This window comes from Cinclus cinclus, chromosome 5 (genome assembly GCF_963662255.1).
Source record: "Cinclus cinclus chromosome 5, bCinCin1.1, whole genome shotgun sequence".
Taxonomy (NCBI): domain Eukaryota; kingdom Metazoa; phylum Chordata; class Aves; order Passeriformes; family Cinclidae; genus Cinclus; species Cinclus cinclus.
This window is the reverse complement of record NC_085050.1, coordinates 41,234,918-41,261,492: the sequence shown is the minus strand read 5'-3', so window position 1 is coordinate 41,261,492 and position 26,575 is coordinate 41,234,918. Positions and strand designations below refer to the sequence as shown.

The following is a 26,575-nucleotide window of genomic DNA, read 5'->3' as shown; positions in this document are numbered from 1 at the left end:
CTAAAACAAAAGGAAAATATATGAAAGAAATTTGTAAGGTGATGCAATACACAACTGCACTTCCACTACTATTAGCATAATGAGTAATTGAAATGCATATAAATATGTACATTTGATCCTGTAATCAAAATTATCTTCTCCTTCACATTGTAGACTGTGCTAATAAAAGGAAAAATGTAGCAACCCTGGCAGGTAAATTACCCAGTCCCATGTGTCATCAAGAATCACCTCCCATTTACAGTTCTATAAAAGCCATTACCTAGCAGTGATCACAATGGTAAGGCAGCTTGTTATCCATCCCTTCCTCACTGAAATAAGCACAGCCTCATGGATCACCTCAGGAGATTCATTGAATTGGATGCCAAAGGTATGTGACTAGGCATATCAGAGTACTTTACCAAGAACTTTGTTGTTAATCATCTTGTCCAAAAGTAGCAATAATGTACCTTTTCAAGAAACAATGAAGAAGGGAGAACTCAAAAAAGCTTGTAGAAAAAAATTGTATGCTTACTTAAAAAATTAAAGTCTTTAGCTATTGGTCCTCTGTGTACTTAGAATAAAGCTAATACATTTTAACTAGGCAATTTCTAAACAGCATTTTCAAAAGAAATCTGGAAGTAGCATAAAGATTCTTCAAAACAGTCACAAGGTAGTGCTAATGAAAGCAACAGCATGCTATTATTAGATAATCCTATACATTAAAAGCAAAACATTTAATGTTTTTCTCAGTTGAAACATCATTTCTACTTACTACTATTTATTGTACTAGCTGTGCACATGAGCTGAAATATAACTTAGCTTCATTTTTGCTTAGATTACAAGTTAAACTTCTGCTGATTAAGGTAACTAGTGTTTTTTGATGGCATTGGACTTCAATGCAGGGACATGCTATCGTTCTCATACCTAGTATAGAAGAAGTAAACACTCACAGCACTATCCTTGGAAAAAAGGATCTGGCTTGCCTGTGATTTCTTGTTGGAGTCTACAGGAGCAGGTGTAGAATGTACTTCTCCCTCTGCTGTTTTTTGGGGAACATGAGAAGAACTCGTCCCACTGGCCATGTGCTAGTGAGAGAGAAGCCTACAACAAAACCAGAAATCTTCTCCATTCCAGCACAAAACCACACATGGCTGAGCAGATTTGCAGTGGGCTCCAATAATAATTAGAGCTAAGGGAGAAACTTTTGAACACTTTTGTAGCGGAAAACTGTCTGATGATAAAATGAGGTCATAGTAAATTATGTAATATTGATCAAAGTTCTTACACAGACCTTGAAAGAACAACATAAAGTAAATTCTTTCCCTTCAGAAACATTTTGAAATCCAGCACCAGCTGGGATTTCATTATCACAGTCCAGAGAATGCGGACCAAAGAAATGTCCCAGAGTACTGATGTGGCCTCGATGTGGCTGATGTGGTTCTGGCAGATGAGTTTTACATCCCTTTGTTCCTTTGCCCAACTCTAATAGCCTTGAGCAAGTCAGTCTTAAAAAGGCTTCTTTTTTCCTTTTCTTTTTTTGTTTTCCCTAAGACACATGCAAATTATTAAACCTAGATTTTGGTTAAAAACAGAAGAAGGGAAACATTTAATTGCTATTAAACACTGATCTAAATAATACATTTCCAGATATTAATAACTGTCTCACAAACTTTCTTTGATTTACTATTCTTATGGACTTACTTAAAGCCAAAATAAAGTAGTGGATAGCAATCTGTAAAAGAAGCACTTTGCAAAAAGAGTGATCCAATTATGACAAGGTAAAAAAAATGTCTCATGAAGCTTCCCTCATTTGGATATTTTGGCAGAGAAAATTATGTTTAAATCCATGTTCAAAAGATTATTCAGCATTAAGCATAAGAAAGGTACTGCAGTTGCAGGTATTGATTACATTCATTATATTTACAGCCCTAAAACTTTGATTTAAAAATGGTTTGGATTGGTTTATTTTAATGCCAGTTTACAGAAAACATGGCACAAAAGAAAACTAAACCCATCCCATTTCAAAGTTATGGAATCAGACAAGTATGAACTTAAGAAAATTAGATCAGATATTCTTTTGAACCTGCAAACTTCCAAGTCTTATCCTGAAATTTTTTATAGTGAAAGAGTGAAATTCCATTTTATATCATTCATTTTTAACCTTATTTGTCAGAGCACGTGTGAAGGACCTGTCCTGTTTTGGGTTGTTTGTCTAAAAATGAGATGTTTAACTTTTCATGTAAGCTCAGAGCAACCTATGGTTTTAGACCCAGGAGGTATGTAAAAATCCACTTTTCCCCAGATGTGTAACTACTCTTTTAAATTAAAGTGCTCAAACATTTGTGGGCTTGAAATACTGCAAGATATACATTGTACTCAGGACAGCATTGAGCTCATCTCAGCACACAATTCTTCCATCTTCAGAAACAAGTTCATTACTTAAAGAGAGAATTTACAATTAAAGGGAAAATTTACATCTGCTTTTCATATTCAGAATTATGTGGATTCTTTTTTTAAGTGATGGTTAAATGCTAATTTTTTAAAAAACATAACTTTGTTCCATATTCAGGAATACTGGAAAAGATACGATTGTGTTTAATAAAGAAACTGCTTCCAGATTTGGATGACAGAAGGAAGTATCATGACGAGTTTGCCTCATCCACTTCATTTCATGGCGTGCATAACATTGTCCACACACAGAGCAAGGCTCGCAGAGTGCTGTGGCTGCTGATAGTCACAGGCTGCCTTGCCATTGTTATTTGGCAGATCTGCCGTCGCTTATTCTACTACTTCAGCTGGCCAACCACGACTACAGTGGTGGTTCAGTACGTGGAAAATGTCAAATTCCCCGCTGTGACCTTTTGCAACCTGAACAGGTAAAAAATATGTTTGTTATTTGCTTTTGAGACCCAATACATCTTTATCTGAAAGCAGTCAGGTTCCACAGCTTGTTTGGATAAATCATATAAACCAAGGAAAATACGGCTATGAGGGGCGTCTTCCAAACCACCACATGGTACTTAAATGAAAATGAAAATAGGAGAATCAAGAAAAGGAGGTTGCTTTTATAATCTTTCCCTTCCTTCAGATGACATGATTTTTAAGATCCACTACATAAGCTGGAATAGAAAAACACCTCTGGTGGTAGTGTTCTACGTATGAGTGTTGCTATTCAGTGTAACTAAGGGACAGCCATCAGCCACATCCAAGTTAAAAATAAAAGACAAGATTAGCAAATGATTTTAAGTAGAAACCTCATGCAAAGGTTAAAATCTTAAGAAAAACAGATGCTCTTTTTTTCAGAGGTGCTCAGCCTTTAGAACACCAGCTTATATCTGGACTTTTTGCAGAAATCATGTATCTAAGCAAGAACTTCACTACAGATTTCTACATTTCAAGACAGCAGCCAACATTCAGTGCAGCCACTTCAAAAATAATTTCATAAAATTGTGGCCTGATTTTTAGAGCAAATACACAATTGAGGAAAAGTTTCAGGAACACAGAAAATTTATTCACAGTTTTTTCCTCAAAAAATAGTAAGTTTTCTTATTTTCTACCTTTTGCTGGCAGAATCAGCCAGAAGTCCAAGTCTCAAAGACATGGAGTTGTTCTGCCTCCCTATGCCACCTTCCCACTCCCACTTTATGCCACCTGCATAAAGCGACCCTTGGGTTATGCCACAAAATGTGCACTGCAGACAGAAGTTGCAGTGGGCTGGCTGTTATAAGCATATCTCACTTCTTGTAACTATAGCAGCAGCACGCTGTAAGGAGTCAGCTACTGAGCATGGCATTTTTCCATCTAAATAACAGTTTGCTGCCATATCCATCTGCCGGTGATACTGTGCTTATCCTCCCTTCCTGTTTTAATTAACTGGGATTTTTTTCATTAGCAGGACAAAGAGACACAGCACTCCCTTTGTCTTTATTTTTTGATTGAAATTCAGTTGTGAAGAACTGTTCCTACTAATCTTCTTTAAATTGGGGCATTAAGATCTATTACACAAATATGTTACATTAATAAATTTCTAAAAATAAGATAAAATGTCCATTCTAAATAACATGGCATTATAGCTTCATTTCTGCTTATTCTCTCTTCAAATTTCTAACCTCTGTAAAGCCTTAATTTACTTAAATGAAGAACCTCAATGCTGTACTTAAGGAAAGCACCACCAAAGTATTCTCATGTTTTTGAGACTTTTCAAGTGGATTCAAAGAGTAAAGGTCACCTTTGATTTAAACCACCATGCCACCAGCTCACGGGAAGGTAGACTGTCTCTTCAATGAGGTGCACTACCTTAGTAAAGCAGGTACATGAGACTATTGCAGACACGCTTGGAATTCAGTTTTCCAAATTAAGGAAGACAGCTTTGTTTGAAAGGGGCAGCTCCTCTCAGCTAGTTTCCCACATGTAAAAACAACTGTTCAGTTTGTCATTGGTTCTACAAATCTGGTTGTTTGCTTATATGGTTAATCTGCTCAGGGGATTTAGTTTTTAAAATTTAATAAACAACCACCCACAACAGAAATGTTTCATATATGACTGACCAGAACAGCCATGGGAAGGGGTCTATTTTCTATTTCCAGATATGGAAGATGCAGCCCTAGAGATAGAGACTGTATCGTTTATGCCTGTTGTAGAGATCAAACTGCAACCTGGCGGGCAAGAATAACTTATAGTTTATGAACAGACAGCAAATTATGTCACAGTTTTGTCAAGAGCAGCCTTGAGATCAGTCCTATAAACTACAGAATCCCAAGCAATTCTTCTTCTCATTGACAGGTTTCAAGCTCATGCAGTGAGCAACCTCAAAGTAATTTTTTTAATTTGGAACATTGTATCTGCAATTCTCCAAAAATTTGCTATGGAAAACAAACATTCCCAGGAGTTAAATGATTTCCTTCTTGGGAACCAGAACTTCAGTATCAAAGACTTTACAAGGAAAAATGGATTTTATCTGAACAGCAGCACATTGCTAGAATGTGATTTTTTTGGAAAGCCATGTTACCCACAGGTAAATATGTTTATTTTATTAAAACAGTAGCATGGAGAGGAAGGGTATATGTTCTTATACTCTACTTAAGACATCTAGCTTTCCCAGCTGCTCCCCTATGTTCTTTATAGTCACACAATTGAGAACAAAAGTCCTGCTCTAAATTACCACGAGGGTCTCAATTATCCCACTGACTACAGAGGCAGCCTGCTGGACTTTTTGAGCTGTAAGATGCAATTTCAGTTTAAATTGCTCTCTGCCTAATGCCACTTCTGCACAGACAGCAGCTTTTGAAAGCTGTCATACCTCCAGGCTGTATCTAACAACCTTTTCCACCAGTGGCCTATAATGACGGACAGTTTGAACAAAGGTTCAAAGGTTTTTTTTGCATGTTGTGATTCTGTAATTTTGTTCTTGAGGTTAAGGATATGGACAGCCAGGGTGACTATATGCAGAATCCACATGAATTTTAAATATTGAAATTAAAACAGCCCATCTTTGGGAATTTGGGACAATAGCCAAAAATATGATCATCCCATTTTTATGACAATTCTTCTGTAAAGGAATTCCCAACTTGAAACGGAAAAATGTGAACAGAGAAGTCAGGTCTATATCCTTTCAGTTTAATCTAACCTTTAGATATGCTGTAGTTTCTAAAATTAGGCATTAGAGACTTCTCTTAACTGGAAGACAATAGTACTAAGAACTAAAACTAATGCAATGAGATGCAGTCAAATTATGAGGTTGTTTCAGGAAAAAATGCAAATATTGTACTTTCATATGTAATATGACATTTAGTTTTGAAACTAAGTCTTCACTAAGCAGCAAATTGAGAAAAAAAAAGTTATTTTTTAATATATAATTTCCATATAATGTTACAGGTACAAAAATAACACAGGACATAATTAAATTATTCTGAGCCGTTCATAAGTATTAATAAAACCAATGTGACATTTCTCCTTTAAACTTCATTTTCTGTAGAAACAGCTGAAACACTTTTGAGTATTTAATCAATACCACTTTTCTGATTGCAATATTGAGCACTTTGGAGGAAAAAAATAAAACAAAATAACCCAATAACCCCAGTAGTCCCTCTCTTGCATTGTAATTAACTAAGGAAACTGCTAATGTTCTTTCTTTCATATCACTCTTCCCTATTTTCCTTTATTGAAGGATTTTGAACAGGTTTTCACTGAATATGGCAACTGCTTTACTTTTAATCACAATGATCTTTCAGCAAGAAGAGTGAGCTTGTCTGGAAGAGGCTTACATTTGCTTTTTGATGTTCAGCAGGTACAGCTATCCTAAGGATTATAAACAATGAATCATATGCTAACTTATAAATTAGTGGAGGGGGTTTTTTGTTTGCTTTGGGATTTTTATTTGATTTGGTTTACACAGACCTCCAGAATTTCATGCACAAAGTTCAAAATCAAGACTATTTCCAAGTAAAAGCGTATTTTAAAGGAAAGACCCAAATAGCTTTTAAAAGACAGAATTATTATTGACTGTCCACAGTTAAAGGGGGGAAGGTTGTGAGTGAGCATATACATGCATTGTTCACCCACAACTGAAAGATGTCATCAAAAAGCAATTTAATTTTACACAAGCAGTGCATTTAAATAAAAGGCCCAGTAGGGAAGGTCACCTGGTACCAGTTTCTAAGCAGCACCAAATTTAAGTTACAGCAGCTGCAGCAGCTCAGTGCCAGCCAATACCTGGCCTTTGCACTGTAAATTATTTCTGACACTAAATAGTCTTTGACCAACAAAAAGCAGAAAACAGGGAATATCACCTTGTGAGAACAGGGAAGAAAACTAACAGACTGATAAATGATTTAGACATTGGCTCTTGTTCTATAGGAATTATGAGTCAGGAGTGAAAAGTTTTGAAGAGAATATGCTGAAATGTGATGAGTAGTTGCAAGTAGAAGGAACAAATCTCAAAGTTATGAGCAAACGTTCACCTGTAACTTCTTGTATCTAAAATTGGGGGATGCCAAAAGGAATAAAAAGATTAAAAGTTTACAGCAACTGGAAGGAAACCCTCAGAGATAATGAGCAAAGGAAATTCAAGTCAGTTGGCTTTTATACTTTCCTGCAAATTGCCAAAAATGTTACTAAATAGCATAGTACCACAATAAATATGGCTAAAGGTTCAGATGGCAAGCAAATCCAAAACTACTTTAAACAATTCTTTTTCATATCAGGACAAATTCACTGATGAACCTACTCTTGGTTATACTGATGCTGGAATAACTTTTGTTATCCATTCACCCCAAGAGTTTCCACGTTTTGATGGTTTAGGTTTGCTGACACCAGTGGGGATGCACGCACAGGTCGCAATCCGCCAGCTGAAGGTAAGGACTTTGCCATGAACTGGAAGTAGTGTTTTTCACTGTCTCTAATTCTCTTCTGAAGCACTGACAATGAATTAGACATTTGGAATTTAGACAGTAATTAAAATTAGACATTTTGGAATGCAAAATATTTACTATGCTTTAGTGACTCCAAAAAATAACATTTCCTCCAGAAACAAATGAAATTACTGCTGTTTAGTGGGAGGATATCGCTGGTTTTCCTAATCTGTCTCTATCAAAGTCAGCCTTTCTTCCCTGTAACTTTACAGCCTCATTGACAGATAATGATAACAGACCACAGAATTTCCCTATCAACACATTCTGATACCATTAAGGGGGGGGGTCTCACATTCCTAGCGGAATCCAAGCTGCAGAGAGTATCATTTTGCACTAAGCTGTCTGATCAGGCCCTACTTTTGCTCTAGAGGGGGAGATGAATTTTTAATCCCAAAAGCATGAACTATAATTGCCTCTAATTAAATGACAGTGTTACATCTTATGTCTTCAACAGGCTTCCTGCAGCACTTTAAGATGCAAGAAAGCAAAACCTATGTTTGAAACAGACCCCCCAAAATTATATCTTTTGTTGTTATTATTACTCTACAGTCAATTATCCAAGAATATCCATGGGGAGAGTGCAAGCCTGACATAAAGCTTCAGTACCACAAGATTTATAGTACTAATGGATGTTTGCTGGAATGCAAAGCCCGGTACATACAGGACTGGTGTGGCTGTTTACCATTCATTCTTCCAGGTATTTCTCAGGAGTATCATCATACCACACACTGATCATCTTCCTGGAAGACCTCACATTATTGAATAGCCAAGGAGATAAGGCACATGTTTGAGGGAAATCTCCACCTAAGATTAATTAAAATTCCAAGGAAACAAGCAAGATATTTGGTCAAGCCTAGACCTAGCATCTGGGTCATTGTCTATTCTTAGGATACAGTCCAAAAAATAGAAACAATTATGCCTCAGAGTGTGAGACAGGTCTGTAGTCTTCAACCTGACTTCCTAAGAAGCTGGAACTAAATCCATTGGAAGGCATATATTTTCACATGTAATCCAGGCAATCTACTTCACAGGCAGGCATTCAGCAACCACAGCAGAAGAGCTTGCTTGAAGACAGAATCTGAGGACCCCTACACGAGCCATGGAAAGAGCCTGTTAGCAGCAAAGGCTGTACGAAAGCCAAAAAGCTGTATGGAGCCTTCTAATCAGCCTCAAATGTGGAGCATTTGAGGTGCATGCAGTAATACTCCCCTAAAGTATCCAGGCTTCTAAATCACTCTAGAAAAGCAGTAACAATGAGCTCTCACACCTTTTCAGCATTAAATGTAAGGACAATAGTGTCACGTAAAGCAAGAGCTGGAACCCAAATCTCTGCTCTTGCACCTCTTTTTTCACAACTGGTGGGCAAGAAAGCCACTACATCACAAGAAAAGCCATAAGAAACCCTGCACTTTCTGACTCGTATTCTTTAAATATGTTCAAGCAAGACAGAATGCTCCTACTAAAGTAGACCCATTAATGTGTAAATTCTAGCCTGTTTGAGAAACAGGAAAAGGAGGTTGGCAGTCTTCTCCAAACTGTCATGGAATGGGGGTTGCCAAGGCAATTAAGTCTGGATCTCCCATGCCTGGGGTGACAGCTTTATACAACTTTATACAAGGACAGTTAGATAAAGGAGAGCAATGCCTTCTGGAACTGTGTGCTAAACTGCTACACAACATTTACTTGTGAACAAAAAAAATTAAAAATGGGGTGAAACTGAGGCCATCTGAAATCTGAAAATTTTGCTCTATCTTACCCCCTAGGTCTCAAAAAACTCCTGCATGCAGTTCAAATTTTCTGCAGAAACACATGGGATGTAATCACATATCAAATGTACCTTACTCTGGGGTTTTTTGTTGTTTTTTTTTTTTTTTCCCATTTCTTCTAGGAAAAGCAAAAATTCATGTCTTTAGTAAGCTAACACAAAGAATGAACCACAAGCTTAAAGGCAGTTCAGGCTAGTACACATAATGAAGGTGTTTTCTCCAACAGCAGCCTCTGGGCTTGGTCTGGTGTGTCTCTTCACTCTGTACCCCTCCTGGTGTTGGCAACTGCACTGTGCCCAACTGAATTGATTTCTCAGTTGTGTAATCATTAACATGAAGTGGTGAGCAGGCTTTGAAGACATTACATTTCAGTTTAGTACAAATAGAGCTAAGGGTTAGATGGTTAATTGAAGCTCCTAAATATTTTTATTTATTTTTAGGAAATGGAACAGAATGTGACTTGCTGAAGTTTTACAAATGTGTTTACCCAGCAGTCTGTAAGTAATAACTTCATGTTTTTTAAGCGAAATCCAATTAGTAGACAACATCTATCAATTAAATCAAAATACTGATCAAAATACTGAAAATAATCTGAAATGGAGTACATCCCAGTTCATTTAGTATTCTGAAAACAGAGACCAGACAGAGCATGCTATATATATATATATACACACACACATATGTACTAATTACTAATAGAATAATTCATTTTAGCAATCAGAAGTGGTTTAAAATGGAAGAGCATCCAACAAATGTGTTTTCAATTACCAAGTCTCCGGCTAGCATTTTCAAATCTTCATGGTATCCTTCTAGATCCAATGTTGTATTCTTTGTGCAAGAAGAGTGAACAGCACTGTAATAACAGGTTTGTTAACTGGTAAAAACAGAAATTACTGGACTTTAAAGTTCTATCTTTCTTAAAGTAAATTATAAATTTTGAACGCACTCCAAATGCATTAATTCTTCTCCATAAACAAATAGTCTGTACACAGTGGGTATGAAATTTTAAGTCACTACAACAGACTAGAAAATACTTACAATGGTAACCTGAGAAGTAACTTCCCCTGCAGGATGAACAGGATTCAGAGCAAATCCCAGAAGATTTGTAGATATATGGTCCCCAGCATCTCATTTTAGGGGCTGACTCTCCTTTGACAGTGTAGGAGAGGTAAGACATCTGATAACAAAATCTCACTAAACAGCATACTTAACCAGTATTTGCAGGATCTTCGAAGAGCATTATTTTAGGAGCTCTAAAGGCTGCCTCTCCAGAATAAAATCCACAACCCCAGCAATCCCTAGGGAGTATTTCAAATCATCAGCTAACACGCTGAGATATATCCTCCTCTGTGCTTTGCAAAAGTTAAAAGCCCACAAACAGAGCAAACAGACACAACCTCTGCCACCCCACAAACAGGACAAATAGTGCATCAGAAGCAGATTACAGTACTCATCTTACAGTGATGGCTTATTACTTAGGAAACATTTATGCCTTACAATTTTTCATCCACATTGTTTTTCTCTAGCTTTGCCAGATTTCTGTAATTATTATTTTCTGTAATTAGTTTTGTAACTCCCTGTTAGACGAATGGCTCCCCACTTTCATGAGCAGCCAGACCTGCAGAATTTTATGACTTCTCTTTGGTATTTGAAAAGACAAAGCTTTCCCTAAGCCTTCTTAGCTCTCTTGAGCCCAATTATCAAATGGCAGGCAGGGGTTAAGGTAAAGTGAACTTAGTTTACCAAGGTTTTTAGAGTTATCAGATGGTAGCAAATTACAACTGGAATTCCTCTGGAAGCTGTTTCTGTGCACTGAAATGAGCAGGTCAGGCACTAAGGTGTTGTTTATGGTTTGGTGTTGCATTGAGGATGGTTTGTTCTGTTTCCCCTCTCGGTTTGTAATGTGGTTCTCCCCTTCCCTTATCCCCTCCCTTTTCCCCCTGGCCAGCCATGAGTGGCTGTGACCTGGGGTTCGTCCGCCCCGAGTTGAATTTAAAATACCCCACGTTTGCCATGCTTGCTCTCTCTTCTTCCTGGAACTCTTCAGGAAAATAAACTTGGATCATCCCGGGAAGGAGAGCCTCCTCTAATCTTTTGTCTTTGTCCATGCCGGATAAAAAATCCCCCATCTCTCTGACCCCAGCTAGCCAAGGCAGGTCAGAGAGACCAGGGGAAATTCCAACACTAAGGCATCAAGACCAACAATATATACCTAAGTATTTAATTAGAAAGCTAGCAAAAGCATAGGAAGTCTTGTGTTGTCTTTTTATTTAACTGTGTGTGAGAAGTAATAAGCACATAAAAGCACTGGTAAAAGCAGAAACACTTAGAGATGCTGTATTTCTTTGGAAAAAGTGAGAAAAATATCTCAACCCTTGTTTCTGTGCACCAGTTTCCCAAATGACAGTTGCAAATACTTATTTGATCCTTCAAAACGGGTAAATATCCACTTTTCTTGGGGTAATTAATCCACACATTTATCAAAGACAATTAACAGTAATTTAGTAAGTATTTTTTATAAAGTTTTTAAACTCTGTGGTTTTTTAGAAATATTATATAAATGATTTCTTCTGAAATTTCCAGATGATATAGAGATAAAAGGATTGTGTTCAGTAGGAACACACAATTCCACTTGCCCTGCCCCATGTGAAGAAACAGATTATCCTACCACTGTCACCTATTCAAACTTTGGAGGAGAAAAAGCCATAAAATATTTTTCTACAAAACTGAAGAAAAGCCCAGAATACATCAGGTAATCTTGCTTTATACCTTGTCTAACAAAGAAATTATCAATTCCTTTCAACCATGCTACCAGAGCATATGATGAAAATATGACCTTACAAAGATATTTTATGTGTGGTATTATTATCATTGTCTGTGAGATAATGTAATCTATTGGACAACACTGGTTAAGATTTATACAAATTCATATCTATATTGATGTATGTACTATACACACACATACACACACACACACATATATATATATGTATATAATATACTTGGATACACCTAAGACTGGATAACAAAGAATAGTTATGCAATTACAACATAATATTCTCAATTACCTTCTCTGTTGCTAATCTCTTAGAACATAGTTTTTGATCACTGTTTCAATTAGGGGGAAAAAAATATGCAGAGTTATGGAACTTACACACAATCAATTCAGTACAGAAGACAAATCTTCACACTTCCACAAATTAAGGCAATGAAAAAACACAAATAGATGCTGTATAAAGGTTTTCTCCTTTCAGCCTATTCCCCAAGGAAGCTTTTTAAGTATTGAAGACCTGGGTTTTATTGTAGTAGTAATACCACAAATTTAGTAATATTTTCTATTGATAGTAGAATTCCCTAACACCATTTATATTATAAAAGTTGTTTAGAAAATCTTTGGTACCACATTAATTCTCACAAGATAGCACAAGAGTGAAAAAAGTGCGATTGAAAGCACTACAGAGAAAAAATGAGGTAGTTTTCCACCCAACAGAAGATAAAAAACACAGAAGGTAACAAACACAACCTTCTAGTGTGAAAACATCTGAACAGTACTGACTACATCTTTTATGCATGAAAAAGTGATAGGACTCATGTTATGCATCGAGTTGTGTTATTCAGTATGCAGACTGCACTGACCTAATCTGCATACTTTTAAATTCAGAGACGCCGTGTGTCCTTATGCTTTAATAGACTACATGTGCCTTACTGTTACGATATAAACAATTGGTGCCAGACTTCCTTGCAAAGACAAGATTTTTTATAGACAAAAATTTAATTATTTCCAGATTTTTTTTGTTAGAAACATATGATCTAGTTGTCCAAGAAAATTTAATACAGTTCTGTATACTGACTTGCCTCTTTCTCATAGCCAGAGATGTCAGTAGTACAAATAAGTACTAAAGCAAGTGCTATATGAACTCACAGTATATACAACTTCAAAGTATGTTTAGAAACAACTGGAGAAAATTTGGTTCATTAAATATCTATGAGTTTCACTGTCTCAGTGACTTCAGTTTTCTCACTTTTGAAGCCATTAGTCTGCAAATGTTTGCATACATTTATACATTCACAGGAACTATACAAATCATAAAATGGTTGGATGGGACCTTTAATGGTCAACTAGTCCCACTCCCCTGCAATGAGCAGGGATATCTTCATCTACAACAGGTTGCTCAGAGCCCAGTCCAACCTGACCTTGAATGTTTCTAGGAATGGGTCATTCACCATCTCTCAGGGCAATCTGTTCCTGTGTTTCACCACCCTTGTAAAAAAATGCCTTCCTTATACCTAGTCTGAATCTATCCTCTCTTAGTTTACAACCATTACCTCTTGTCCTATATCTACAGGCCCTATTAAAAAATCTGTTCCAAATGAACATTATGAAAATTCAACCTGTTGTTATATGCAAACGATATTAGAAGACATTTTATCTTTGTTGATTATTTAATTGTCTGTAAACATCATGTGCAACTCTGTAATTATTCAATTAAGCAAGAAATACATACAAGAAATTCCCCTGTTGCCAGGCCTTAACCAATAGGGATCCTGCCAACACATTGAGTACACATTTCAAACTATAAAACATAGAGATGAAATTATTTCTGAAGATGTAAGGAGAAAAAAGTTAAATATTTATTGGATAGTTCTGTTAGCAAATCCATTACAAGGGCCTTACTAACAGAATCTAGGAGAATAAGATTATTTTTATACATTAGTGCTACCTGAGTTTTAGAATTATCACCCAAAGAGATTGAAGTGATGATTTTGTATAGAAAATAATTTATTTTCATGAATATTGAATATTGTTAATGAGCTGATTGCCACCATCAAACCAAAAACCTGTAGCTGTCAACACTTCTGAAGAATTACAGAAGGGTTTGGGTTTGAAGGGACCTTAATGATCATCAGGTTCCAACCCCTGTTGGCAGGGATACCACCCTCTACATCAGGTTGCTCCAAGTCCCATCCAACCTGGCCTTGAACACCACCAGGGATGGGGCATCCACAACTTCTATGGGCAACCTGTTCCAGTGCCACACCACTCTCGCAGTAAAGACCTTCTTCCCAATATCTAATCTAAACCTACCCTGTTTCAGTTTAAAGTCATTCCCCCTTGTCCTATCCCCAAATGTCCTTGTTAAAAGTCACTTTCTATGTTTTTTGTAAGGGCCCTTTAGGTACTGGAAGGCTAATTTCTCTCCAGAGGCTTCTCTTCTCTAAGCTGAACAGCCACAAGTCTCTCAGCCTGTCCTAATAGGTGAGGTGCTCCAGCCCTCTGATCATCTTCATGGCCTCCTCTGGACTCTCTCTACATCCTTTTTATGGTGGGAGCCCCAGAGCTGGACAAAACACTCCACTCTTGCGGACCTTCTCCCGACCTTCTGGTCACTCTTCCTTCAATGTTGTCTTGACAGACTTTGTGGGCTGCAAGTATACATTCTGGTATGTGTTGAGCTTCTCAACACCCTCCACTTAGGGTTCTTCTCATTCTATTCTCTGTTCAACCTGTACTTTACTTGTGCTTTCCCTGACCCAGGTTGAGTACTTAGCACCTGGCTTTGTTGAACTATGTGAGGTCCACACAGGCACACCTCTCGAGCCTGTCCAGGTCCCTCTGGATGGCATCCCTTCCCTCCAGCATGTCAGTCATACCACACAGCTTGGTGTCATCGATAAATTTGCTGAAGGAGTCCTCAGTGCCACTGCCCATGTCACTAAAAAGGATGTCAAACAGCGCTGGTCCAAATACTCTACTTGGACATCGAGCCACTGACATTATGTGTGCAATCAGTTTTGGTGTCTGTTTTCTTCCAAACCCATTTTTTTATATTCAATTTAGGATACAGGCAGAGCCTTTCTGTAGACAAGATATCATAAAGAGGAGCCCTTTACTCAATCATTAAACAGGTCTTGCTCCAGCTGAGACTTACCTACTCCTCCAATTTTGCAGCAGGCGAGAATATAATTAGGTAAGTGAGGCTACTAGCAGAGGGTAGAACTGAACATCCAAATTTAGGACAAGCAGTGTTCTGCACAAACATGCCAGTTGAAACAAGCACAATTAAATATGCAGTTGTACATAATCAAGAGTGTTAGGCGACACTGTGCTTGACATTTCCACTCAAGTGTCTCTCAGTGACCCTTAAAAAGCATGAGTCTGTCCCACAGTACAGATCTAGAGCTACTTTTTCAACGTAGAAGATCTACTCCTTTTAAACTGCTGTTGTTGTTAGGACTTTGGGTTTTATCCTTCTCTCATGTAACTGATTTTGATAACATTCATCTAATATTTCATTAAAGGACACCATCCCTCTCCCTGAACTCAGACCATGCTGACAGATGTTGGCAAAAATGAACAGCACTCCTGATTGTCTCAAGTAAACTCTATGTATTTGTCATTAGGCAAAACCTTGTGCGTATTGAGATTAAATATCATGATCTGAGCTACAAAATAACACAGCAGCAGAAGGCCCTGACTATCTCTGAGTTACTTGGTAAGTGAATGTTCATTATTTATTTATTTTTATTAATAATTAATCTAAACATAATAATTTTAAAAACACCAGACAAAAAAAAAAAAAAACACCCTGTTTCTTTAATTCTCTCTCCTCCTAAATCAAAAACTATGTGGCCTTCTGAACAAGAAGCCATAATTTTTATATTATCATAGTAATAATGTTTGTTTCATGGTCATTTTTGTCGCCTCTCCTTCTATTAAAGAAGCTGTTGTAGGGTCAGCAGCTGAGAGTAAGAATTAAGTTTGGCACAAATTTATTGCTCTATCACACACCAGACTGTAAAATAGTGGTATTTTAGGGATTTGGAGAGGAGAGGGAAAATATGGGGATGAGAAGCAAGGGAACAGCTAAAAAGGCATAGAAGTAGTAAATATTTTAAGTATCTGTTTCACAGTAGGATGTCTTCTGTTATACTTGCTCTCTTTAGAATTTTCAAAAACACATTAGTCTTCTTCAGTAAACTTTCTTAAGAATATCAATTGTTTTCTTAAAGTGATGGATTATGTATATCGAATTTATTTAACACTTGAGCCTGGCAGGGTTTTGTTTGCCTGCTAGACTAAACCAGATGATTTAGTTGACATATGTTTTTTTCCTTCTATTGTAGCTGATGTAGGTGGCCAGCTTGGACTGTTTTGTGGTGCCAGTATGATTACAATCATAGAACTGCTAGAGTATATTTTTACTAACTTCTGTTGGATGTGCATCTTTCTTCTTTTGAAAGCTCCTGAAATGCCTCAATGGAACAATCCTTCCCAGAACCAACCAACACATAAGGAAAAAAAGAGGGGAATACAAGAATGTTAGTGGCTTGTAGAAGTCCAGAAATAATTGGTTTTGCAAATTCCCTTTCTTTTTGAGATAAAAAGGAGACAGTAATATTTTACATTGCTCCCTTTTCTTCTCTCCTTCTTCTCCCTTTTATTCCCTAAAACTATCTAACGTGCTAAATAACTCTAAAGAGCATATTTCACAAAGTGTCTCTCTATTTCTCATTTAAACAAAAATGCAATCTTTAACTTTTAATAAATTAATTTTTAAAATAGCATAGCAAGTGATGCTGACATATGATACAATTTAGCATTCACAACCCAGTTATCATCTGTTTTGAGTGATGAGAAATAATACACATGCCAACTTATCTCACAGAAATTTCTTGACCACCATAAATATGTAGCATTGCTATTCTTAAAATGAAAGTTCCTTATTAACAACTCTTCTAGTAGGTATCATTGTAACATACTCGAGTGACGAATATAGTAGCTTCGACTAGAACAATTAGGAATGTACTTAATAGCAATAAAATTTACAGTACCATCTGTCTGAAACACATCAAAAGAATCTCATCATTCTGCCAGCTACTATAGAGAACCACAGGACATCCAAGTGGGATGGCAAGTGGGCAAGTAGGGGTCAAGTTCAGTGTTTAATGCCATGAAAGATGAAAATAAAGGCTAAAGGCTTCATCTAATTCATCATTCACTCGTTAAATATGAGTCAGTGTAAGAATTTTGTGGTTTTGGTGCTGATTCAGGCTTCCTGAACATTTATTTACTTAAAAGTTTTCAGAAAAGCTTCTGTGATTTCCTGCATCTGTTTGGGCCTACAGAGCAGTAGTGGTTTAGTCTTATGTTTTTTTTAAGAAGACTGTGATGATTAAATAAAGTAGTAATACTAAAGAGCCAAGTCCTTAAGGTCAGACATAAAATAATGAAAATGCTACCATTTGGCCATCATTGGCAACAGCTAGCCTTCCACATAAGCCCTAGGATATGTAATTCAGGAAACACAGGAAATGGTTTTGCTTCCTATACAGAGATGCCTTGATTTTATCCTCTAACCTTAAGCATAACTCGAAGAATACTTTTTCTCAATTCTTTTTCATTGGTCACACCACTTCTGCTGGAACTTTTACCCCTCACTATTACCAAGCACATTTGGCTCAGCAGCCCTACAAATAGGTCATTCTAACCCCATTGTCCAAGGTGTGCATAAGCCAACACAGAGGAAGAACGGAAAGAACAGAGCAAACATACTGCAATATTTCTCCAAAGGCTTCTCCCAGCCCCAAACTGTTTCTAACTGTGGAATTCTTAAGCCAAAAGAAATTATAGGTTTCGAAATAGGAACCAGGTATTATCTGAGCTCTGGATAAAAGAAAAGCAGGGTAAAGTTTAAACATAGTAATCTAGCACACCTTGTATTTCAGAGATCAAAGCATTTGTTAGCTATCAATCACAATGACTTGTTTTCTTTGCTTCTATTAATAAGGGTTAAATAAAAGAACATTAGTATTGTAAGGACTAAACAAAACAAAAGTAGTATTGTTTTTGTCCAAAAATTCAGGTGAAATGAAACACAGAACATGCTAAAAAATCAGTAAAAAAAGCACCAGCCCAGAAACGGAATGTACTGAAATCTTTGCTTTGTTTAGAAGACTGAAAGAACTTTTGCTTACTACTCTGACTTTGGACAGCTGAAATCATGGCTTGGTTACAGATTCTTTTAACATACATGGCAGAAGGAGCTCTGAAGAAAGCACAAAGACTTGTTTTGCCCAAGGTCAAGTGACACACTCGGATGGGTTTTTCTCAGCAATGGTTTGTGATAAGATTATATAAAGCAATTGATTCCCCAGCACAGCTAAATTTAGCAAATGTGCTGTGCAGCAGAGCAGAAGTAAGGATGCTTTTGTATTAAGATGTATCCCCTGTTACAACAACAGAATTTTAAAAACTGTTAAGGAAATGTCTGGCTTTACTGGATGGGTGACAATGTCATATCTATAACAAGAGGGAGCAAAGTATTTTAACAGGTTGAACAGATCCCCTCCTGGTTTACCATTACTTTGCTGCTTACTTATTCTGTTCTCCTTTCCACAAGTGCGCATCCATGCTCCAAGTAAACACACTGGGAAGTTTTTCCCATAGCAATTGATTCGAAAATGGTAGTTCTAACAATGAAATTACATGATTGGGAAAGCCCACTTGGGCTCCTCCCAAGTCCTTATCGAAAGATAAAAAGAGATGCAAGGTAGAATTTTTTTTAAATAAAAATTTAAAATACATTTTTAAATGCATTGTGCAGAAGTCATTAAACTTTATTTAATGCTGCAAAGGATCTCACACTGTTACATATGTTTTCTGATGAACAGAGGGAGGCAATTTAGTTATGTGGATAATGATCTGTGTTTGGGAGCTGTGGATTTTATAGAGTATTGTTGCATTCCCTTATGAATTTTATAAGTATTTTTCATAGAGTATTGTTTCATTGCCTTATACATAGTATTCATTTTCAACCTCTGGGCAGCTGGTCAGGGTGTCAGAGCTCCTGGCACAATGAAGACAGACATTTTAATAAACTATTAGAGTGTGATAAGAGACTGGGGGAACATTGGAAATAGCTAAAGACACAAATCACACCTTGTGACAAGTTTCTTCAGCTTATTTCCTTTCTTCTAACTGTCTCACAAGACTACGATTGCAATGTACATGGCAGACATCTCTAAAGGAGCACCAGTAAGGAATGTATGAAATTAAGGAATTATTAAAGAAGAAATTGCATTTTTTTCCAAAGAGTTCAGGAAACAGGTCTGTCACTTGCTTATTTCGCAAAGTAAAATGTAGAACGTACAGAATAGCCTGTACAGAAGGATTTGGAGCAGACTTTCATGGAGTAGATGAATTAACTTCAAAGTTTCACCAGTAGATGCCCCACTTACTTTAGGCTGCTGTTCACAACGCTTCTCTCACACAGCTGATTTCCCAGCACCTATTATAGAATTTCTCAGTGTAACTGAAGACAGACTGTTTCCCTCTGGTTAATGATGTATCAGCTGAGGAAGTATTTCAAAGGACCTGCTGGCAAACCTGCTATTATTTAGACTGAACTGAGACATCATCTTTGCAGCAGTATGTTTAGATTGATTTCTGAGGAAAACAAGCAAACAAAAGTATACAGCCATCCCCACTTTGCATCAAAATAAGATGATCAAAGCATTTCTTAAGGAGCTTATTCAAGCCAGCTTATCTAATGTTGTTTAAGAAAGTGTTGGTTAAGGTAAAATAATTATCCTCACAAGTTTTTTAACCTGCAACTACCTGGGGTGGGGGGGGAAGCATTTCCTTATATAATCAGTCAAGATTGAAGGTAGTTAGCTGCACCTACACCCTAGCCCAAATACAAGTATTTGCACTGTGTGTGAATCTGGTGCTGGGAAAACTTCAGAAAATAACTCCATCTCACCTGAGCAGTACCTCATGGCAGCATGAAACAGCCATGTTTCTTACAAACAAACACTGCCTCACAGTTGCACAGTATTTTGGAAATCCAAACATCAATCCAATAATGAAATTCTAAAAACTCCCAGACAAACATAAACCACAGTGTTTCACTCACACTGTCTCTAGAAGTATGAAGTGTTTCCAGACTGTATCCAGAGTTAAACACATTTTTGTGTTGGCAGTTGTACTTAATAAACTCAGGATACAGGAAATATCTCCAACTTCAAACCATATTAACTACTTAGTGCAACGTTGAAACATGACAGGGTTATAAATAATAAATAATGTATGGTGAGGATACTTGTGCAAATCCGTGGTTTGCACCACATCTCCTTCATGCTGCTTATGACCATCCTGCACTGTTAACTCTCTTGCACTCTGTCCCTTTATCCACCAGGAGATGCTCACCTCTGCTGACTCCTCACTAAAAGCAGCCACCACAAGAAGGAAAGCTTCTTTAGAACACAAAAACTTCCAAACGGTTCTTCTCACTACACAATTGATGTTTAAACAGGAAATCCCCACCTATCTCTTGTCTCAGGACAGTAATACCCAAGGTAGTGGGGTTTTTGTGCTTTTTGGTTTGGTTATTTTTTAGCATCTTTTGGGATCAGGGGTACTTCCACAAAACCAGGAGACAGAGGTTCACACATGTAGCTATTCTTTCCCCAGGTGAAATACTAAAACACTTCTATCTCCAGAGAAGCATGCAATTTTGCAACAGGAAGTCTGGTTAAGTGCATAACTAGTACATATTTTGCATTGCTAATTCTTGGGGGTTACTTTCAAAGAAATAACCCTGAACTTTAGCAAATTTAGTAACACTTCCAATACACTTCAAGGTCTTTAATGTAAAGGATAATAGTCCACATTATAATTCTTAGTATTTCTGCCTACTTTGTGACACTTTCAAAGCCACTCTCACCTTAGCCAGTCATTTTATGTTGAAGAGATGAACACTAAAACACCACAGGTTGTGTCCCTTGGGGCTTTCAATCTGAAGACAGCATTGGGCTCCCTAATCTACTTCTACCTATTTAAGACTTGGCAAATAGGTGTACAAGGCAGGATTGATGATTACACACTTGACCATTCCTGATGTATCCCTCACATAATGTGAATCAGCTAAAGATAAGAAATAGGAACAGTTACAACAAGGAATGCTTTTGTGCAAAAGCTGTAAAAAACGTGGGTTTGTCAGGGCTGCACACACACCACAGAATATGCAAAAACAGTTCATTAAAAATGAAAATTTTCTTCTGGTGTTTTTCAACTCAACCCATATGCCTCCCACAACAATGACTCAATTCTTATGCAGTTTCCATAACTGATACTCCCAATAACTAGCTAAGAATTTTAATATAACCCCTTTTTCTGGAGTATCCACCAGGTCTTCCCGTAGAGTAACTACAAAGAAATACTTAGAAGGCCTACTGCAAATCCTGGCTAATAGGATGAGCCCAGGAATATGTTCCTGTTGGTCACCTGGCCTGTTACATTTGTAATCCTGAATTACACCAAAATGTTTCTAGCTCCACTGTATGGGACTCATTACCTGTTACTCACTGATCCAGAGTTCAGCAGAAATTTTCCACCATAAAATGCCAAACATCTTCAGACCATGCCCATGTAAATATACAGTTCACTTATAGATTGTATGTGCTCTAGTCTGGAAGTGCTGCATCACATCTTAATCTTCTCCTGAAGTCTGAATTAATGGAATTTTCTGGTTTTTTTTTAGTCCAAACATCTAAGCAATGTATGAATAAAAATGGAAAACAATGCCCCACATGAAATAAACCAGGTATGAGGGGGGGAAAAAAGCCTTATTTGACTAGAGAAACATCACAAAGGTCTGTTTTAAAACTAATTATAAGAAGCTGCTCACTGTTTAAACATTGAAGTTAAGCAAACAGTAAAAGTAGGAGAAATAAAATAAAAGGCAACACTGTTACTAAAAGACCTAAATAATTTAAAAAAATACCTGAGGAAAGTGAAGTAATAGAGTGCAGTACAGCACCAGATTTTAGAGAATTCATTTGTCCTGAATCATAAGCCCTTGTTCTTTATTTTCCAGTATTCCAGTTCAGACAAGGACTCTGCTGTATGAAGTACCTCACAAAATGCAAACCATGTTCCAAAGGTCCTTCAGCTTTAGAAAACTGTAAGGCACCTGGTTTGTTCCTCAATTCAAAGCACCTGTGTATTTGAGATGCCACTTTTTTTGGTCAGATAAGAAAGTGTGGTTAGATAGGGCAACTACCTTTTCTCTCATTCTTACTGCTTGCATAGAAACTTCAGATGTCTCAAAACAAATGGCCTTAAGAGTAAGCAGAGAACAGCAACAGCACCATCATGAGATAAACATGACTCTTCCTGAGCCTCCCTTGAGAAGGCAAACATGTTTTTCACCTGGTGTATGAAGAAGGGTGGAGAAACAACGGTTTCAAATTATGTGGACAGCACAACTTCTTGTCACCCAGTTGTTTTGATGACAGCTTTGGGTTTGCTCCAGCAAATACTCACCCACATAAGATCTGCTGATGATGCTAGCAAATACTGCATTATGATATGCATACTGCATATTTACATCTATATTTGGAGACAATATTGCTGACACATGACTGAATTCTCACTGGCTGATATTGCCAGTTTCTGCAGACTCCATGGGAAGTTTCCAGTACAATAAGCCAATAAGAAACTTCTGCCAGAAAACTCTGTCTGAAAATCAAGAACATTATTAGCAAATTAGTAATAGTATTCAATTCCAAAGATACATCCAAGGGTGAAAAACATCTCTTTGGGGAGGAGGAAGGTGTAGTTTCCAATTGAAGAAGAGTATTTCTCATGATGGCATAGTTCATATCTCTGAAGAAAATCAGGAGGGCTGAGGAGCCAAACAGTTGCTCTGCTAATGGAAACACTAGACTTTTGCTTTCTTAACCTCTGTGTCTTTCAAAATACCAAACAGGAAATAAACCTTCTAAAGGTATGATCTTCTACCGAGTTTGCACCCAGCAATGGAATTCAGCTATTAAGCTCCATTAATTAACCCTTACATAAAACACTCATCACATTCTCATGGTGTTAAGTCAGCAAATATAGTTCTGAATTCAACTGCATAATTCTGACATTTTTGCCTTAATAAAGAATATCAACTCAGCAAACTGATCAGTAATTCACATGACACCAAGACCAGACCTAGGATGCCCAGTAAGGAAAATATGCAACAGCTACTTATCAATACGAATGTCATTAACAACAAACTATGCAATAGTGGCTAAAGCTAGCAAAATTCTGGATAAACATCAAGGACAAAGCTTGAATAATTGTTTTTTTTCAGTCACCCTGCCTTGCTTTATTCAAAAGCATTCTACCTTCAATTAAGAACAGAAAGAGGTTGACAGTTAATTTTGAGATTGTTAAGCAGTCAGCTGAACTGAATTGCTCTCCTGCTGAGAAAGCTACAAGTGAAATGGATTTCTATCATGTATCCTGAATGCATGCATTTGGTTTTGTATTACTAAGAGCAGATGAAATAAATTAAATAAAGCATATACAGGACTTGATAATTAAAATGAATGCATAGTTCACATGCATCAATAATAAGTATTTGCCTTAAGGAGGTGAAGGACAGCAGAACACAAAACAGATGGCACACAACTCTCAGATACATAAACCAAAACAATTCTTTTGGCCATGCCTACATAATGTCTTAGTGCCCAAATTCTGACCCTCCTTTTCTTGTTAAAAGTGGAAAAGCAGAAACATTTCTTGGTACTGCTGTTGCTTTGGATGCTGATGGAAGATAAATTCCTCAGCAAGGACCTGGGCCTCCAGCATCTTGCCCGGGTTCCCTGCTTCCACAGAGCCACACTGCCTCTGCTACAGGGCAAGGCAGATGCATCTGCAAATGCATGCTGCTTGTGCAAGCGTCCAGACAATGAGAGAAGCTCAAATGAGGCCTGGTGCTCAGGAAGCAACAAGTCTCTTTTTCTTCACCCTCCTGATGATCTGTTCCATCTACCCCTGCAGAAAGGAAAGAAGCATAGTTGAGAAAGCCATGGCAGTGCTTAAAGTTGCTGCCTGACTAAGCTGTGTGCTGATGGGTGGGGACTATTCCTTTCAGAGCCTAATTTCCCACTCAGAATCCCGTTCCACTGATTGCTACCAATTTTTTTTGCACCAAGCTGTGCACTGATACAATTCACCCACTTGCATATCAGCCAGACCAGAATAAAGCTGCTTTTTGTTTTTCCACAAGCAGGGAGCTTTCCAGTGTATGTTTTTTGTTTAGGTGCAGGAGATGTTCCAGCCTGACTTAGTGACTGCAGTTAGCAACTCTAATGACCTGTGGATGTTTTCAAGTAGACTGAGCAAGTAAAACAGTTCTAAAAAATGCAACCCAAAGTATTCAAATCTGCATTACTGAGATACATAGAAGGGAAAGGAATTTTTTATAGAAACAGATGAGGGAAAGAAGCAAAGACTCTTTAGCATCAGCTCCTCCATTTTGTCCACATCCTCACAATTAACAATGGAAGTAGTTTGAAGGCTGCAGAACTGCAGAACAGAATAGAAGCAGATGCAGGGACTTTAGGCATTCTCCAGGTATGAGCAACAGCCTGGAAATAATATATTAGTTTTTCCTGATTTGCAAGTATTTTGAATTCCCGTCTTCAATTCAGAGACCCTTTCAGTAGCAATTGTCTCAATAAAACTTCTGTGTATTTCCAGAGAGTTGTAGAGGAAATGAACATAAGGTACAGAAAGAGATGTGTACAATGGACTACTCTGCATTAGGAGTGATACTGTTGGTCAGCAGGAATTCCTAGCAGAAAAGTGAGCACTCTACAGCAGAAGCCACTGCTGAAGTGCTGACAAGGTCTTTCAAACAATTAATTAACAGACCAGATAATTTCCCATTTTTTTTGCAGCAGTGTTACCACGAGTCTCCACATTCATATAAATAAAATATATAAACGGGCAATAAAATCAGTTGCTAAGCAAGCAGGAACAACCCAAAAATCTTTTTTATGAGAAACTATACATGAATGATTGAATTTTAATATTTAGAAAGACCTGTCAGTAGTATCTTTGGCTTGTAATTCTTAAATGGTTTAAACAAACTATCTCTTCAAATATGACCTACATTGGATTAAGCTTCAGTTATTTCTAGAATGCTTTCCTTCTAAGAGACGTCCATAAATGTAGCTATAGGAAGGCTGGGTGCTGCTTGGGACAAGTTGTGTTCCTTTCCTTCAAGTAACAACATTGTTGTTACATAATCCTTACCAAAATGTTACCAAATATCCATGCCATTGTAACCATGTTAGATGTTGGAATATTATATCTTCATTTAAAATGGTAGCTTCTTAGGTACTTTTACACATGAGAGATATTACAATACAAAGTACTGACACATCCATCAGAGACAAAACTCCTGATGTGTGTATTCCTGAACTAAAATATAACAAGCTACATGATGTGTAAGCTTTGGATAGCATCAATTGCACCAGTAATAGATGAAACACCACAAATATTTCACTGGCATCTTAAGTCCAAAGCAGAGTTAGTAGTCAAGAAGGAAAAGACTTTTGATTTTCTTCAGCGTGCCAGGGGCAGTCAAGGGTAAGGTGAAAATTTAGCACTTAGTAAAAACAAAACTAATGAACCAAAAGGATGGACAGAGTCCTTCAATAGCTATGCAGCTATTGCATGGTTTGGAAAACAAGGTTCAAGTGAAAATTGAGCTTGAGTCTCTCATAGAGATAGAAATGTTATCATTAACCCAGTACCTTTTCCCAGATAGCCCCTCCTTTCAGACTTACAAAATGAGCAGTGGAAGGAAGCAATTGCTTTAAAAACTAAACATTTATATATGCAAAAAACCCTGATCTTTCTTCCAGTGACAAAAACAAAGCAATAGTAATTTCTGTGGTCTTCCTTTAGAGAATTGAGTACCTCAGGAAAGTGAGTTGTTCCAACAGCTGCTGACTTTTGATTTTACTCCGTGCAAGAGCATGCAGCACTCAAATGTGTGCGTGTATATGCATCTATAAAGCCTGAAGGGTAGGATGATGTGGGAAAAGCTGTGTGAAAAGGCATGTATCCTTACTTTGTGGGAAAGTTTTTATCCTCTAGATCATTACAAAATTGCCCAGAAACACATCTACAATGTGACAGAAAGCAAGGCTTTGATTTCTTGTACATGTAGTTGAACCTCTGAATGCTTCACTATGCCCTCTGTGGAAAAAGGATACTTACTCTTCAGTCTACTTATATGGGTTTTTTTCTTGGAAATCAGGTTGTTTCTGAACACTTTGCATAGGAAAGCTTACGTTTATTAAGTTGACCTGCACAAAACACCTGAAAATAACAAGCCAAAACAGGCTGCCTTTTCTTTCCAGGAACCTTACACAGTGTTTAGTACTTGCAAGAAATAGTGTGCAAGCGTGCATTTCTTTACACTTAATACACTGCATATTTCAGTGTGATTTACGAAGGTGGTTTCTTTTTCATACACTTCATTAGAGCACTATGCTCATACTGACACAGGGGCTGAAGGCAGCAATTCTGAACTAAGAGTTTTATTTCTCATCTGAAAAGTATGGCTATGT

The 26,575-nt window shown here is 37.3% G+C and overlaps 1 protein-coding gene across 1 annotated transcript; it reads left to right on the top strand.

The window, feature by feature from the left end:
• The first annotated feature begins 327 nt into the window (after nucleotides 1–327).
• Nucleotides 328–16,479, top strand: ASIC5 (acid sensing ion channel subunit family member 5). The gene is made up of 10 exons (XM_062493710.1): nucleotides 328–367; nucleotides 2,549–2,855; nucleotides 4,762–4,993; nucleotides 6,146–6,265; nucleotides 7,182–7,331; nucleotides 7,938–8,085; nucleotides 9,595–9,651; nucleotides 11,738–11,906; nucleotides 15,557–15,648; nucleotides 16,280–16,479. Exons 1-10 carry the CDS (start codon nucleotides 328–330, stop codon nucleotides 16,477–16,479), a joined length of 1,515 nt encoding a protein of 504 aa, XP_062349694.1.
• Nucleotides 16,480–26,575: the final 10,096 nt, after the last annotated feature.

Coding starts and splice junctions, on each gene's coding strand:
- ASIC5 (XM_062493710.1), top strand. CDS start 328: ATGGATCACCTCAGGAGATTCATTGAATTGGATGCCAAAG. Junction 2,856..4,761: donor ACCTTTTGCAACCTGAACAG/GTAAAAAATATG, acceptor TCTCATTGACAG/GTTTCAAGCTCATGCAGTGA. Junction 9,652..11,737: donor ATGTGTTTACCCAGCAGTCT/GTAAGTAATAAC, acceptor TGAAATTTCCAG/ATGATATAGAGATAAAAGGA.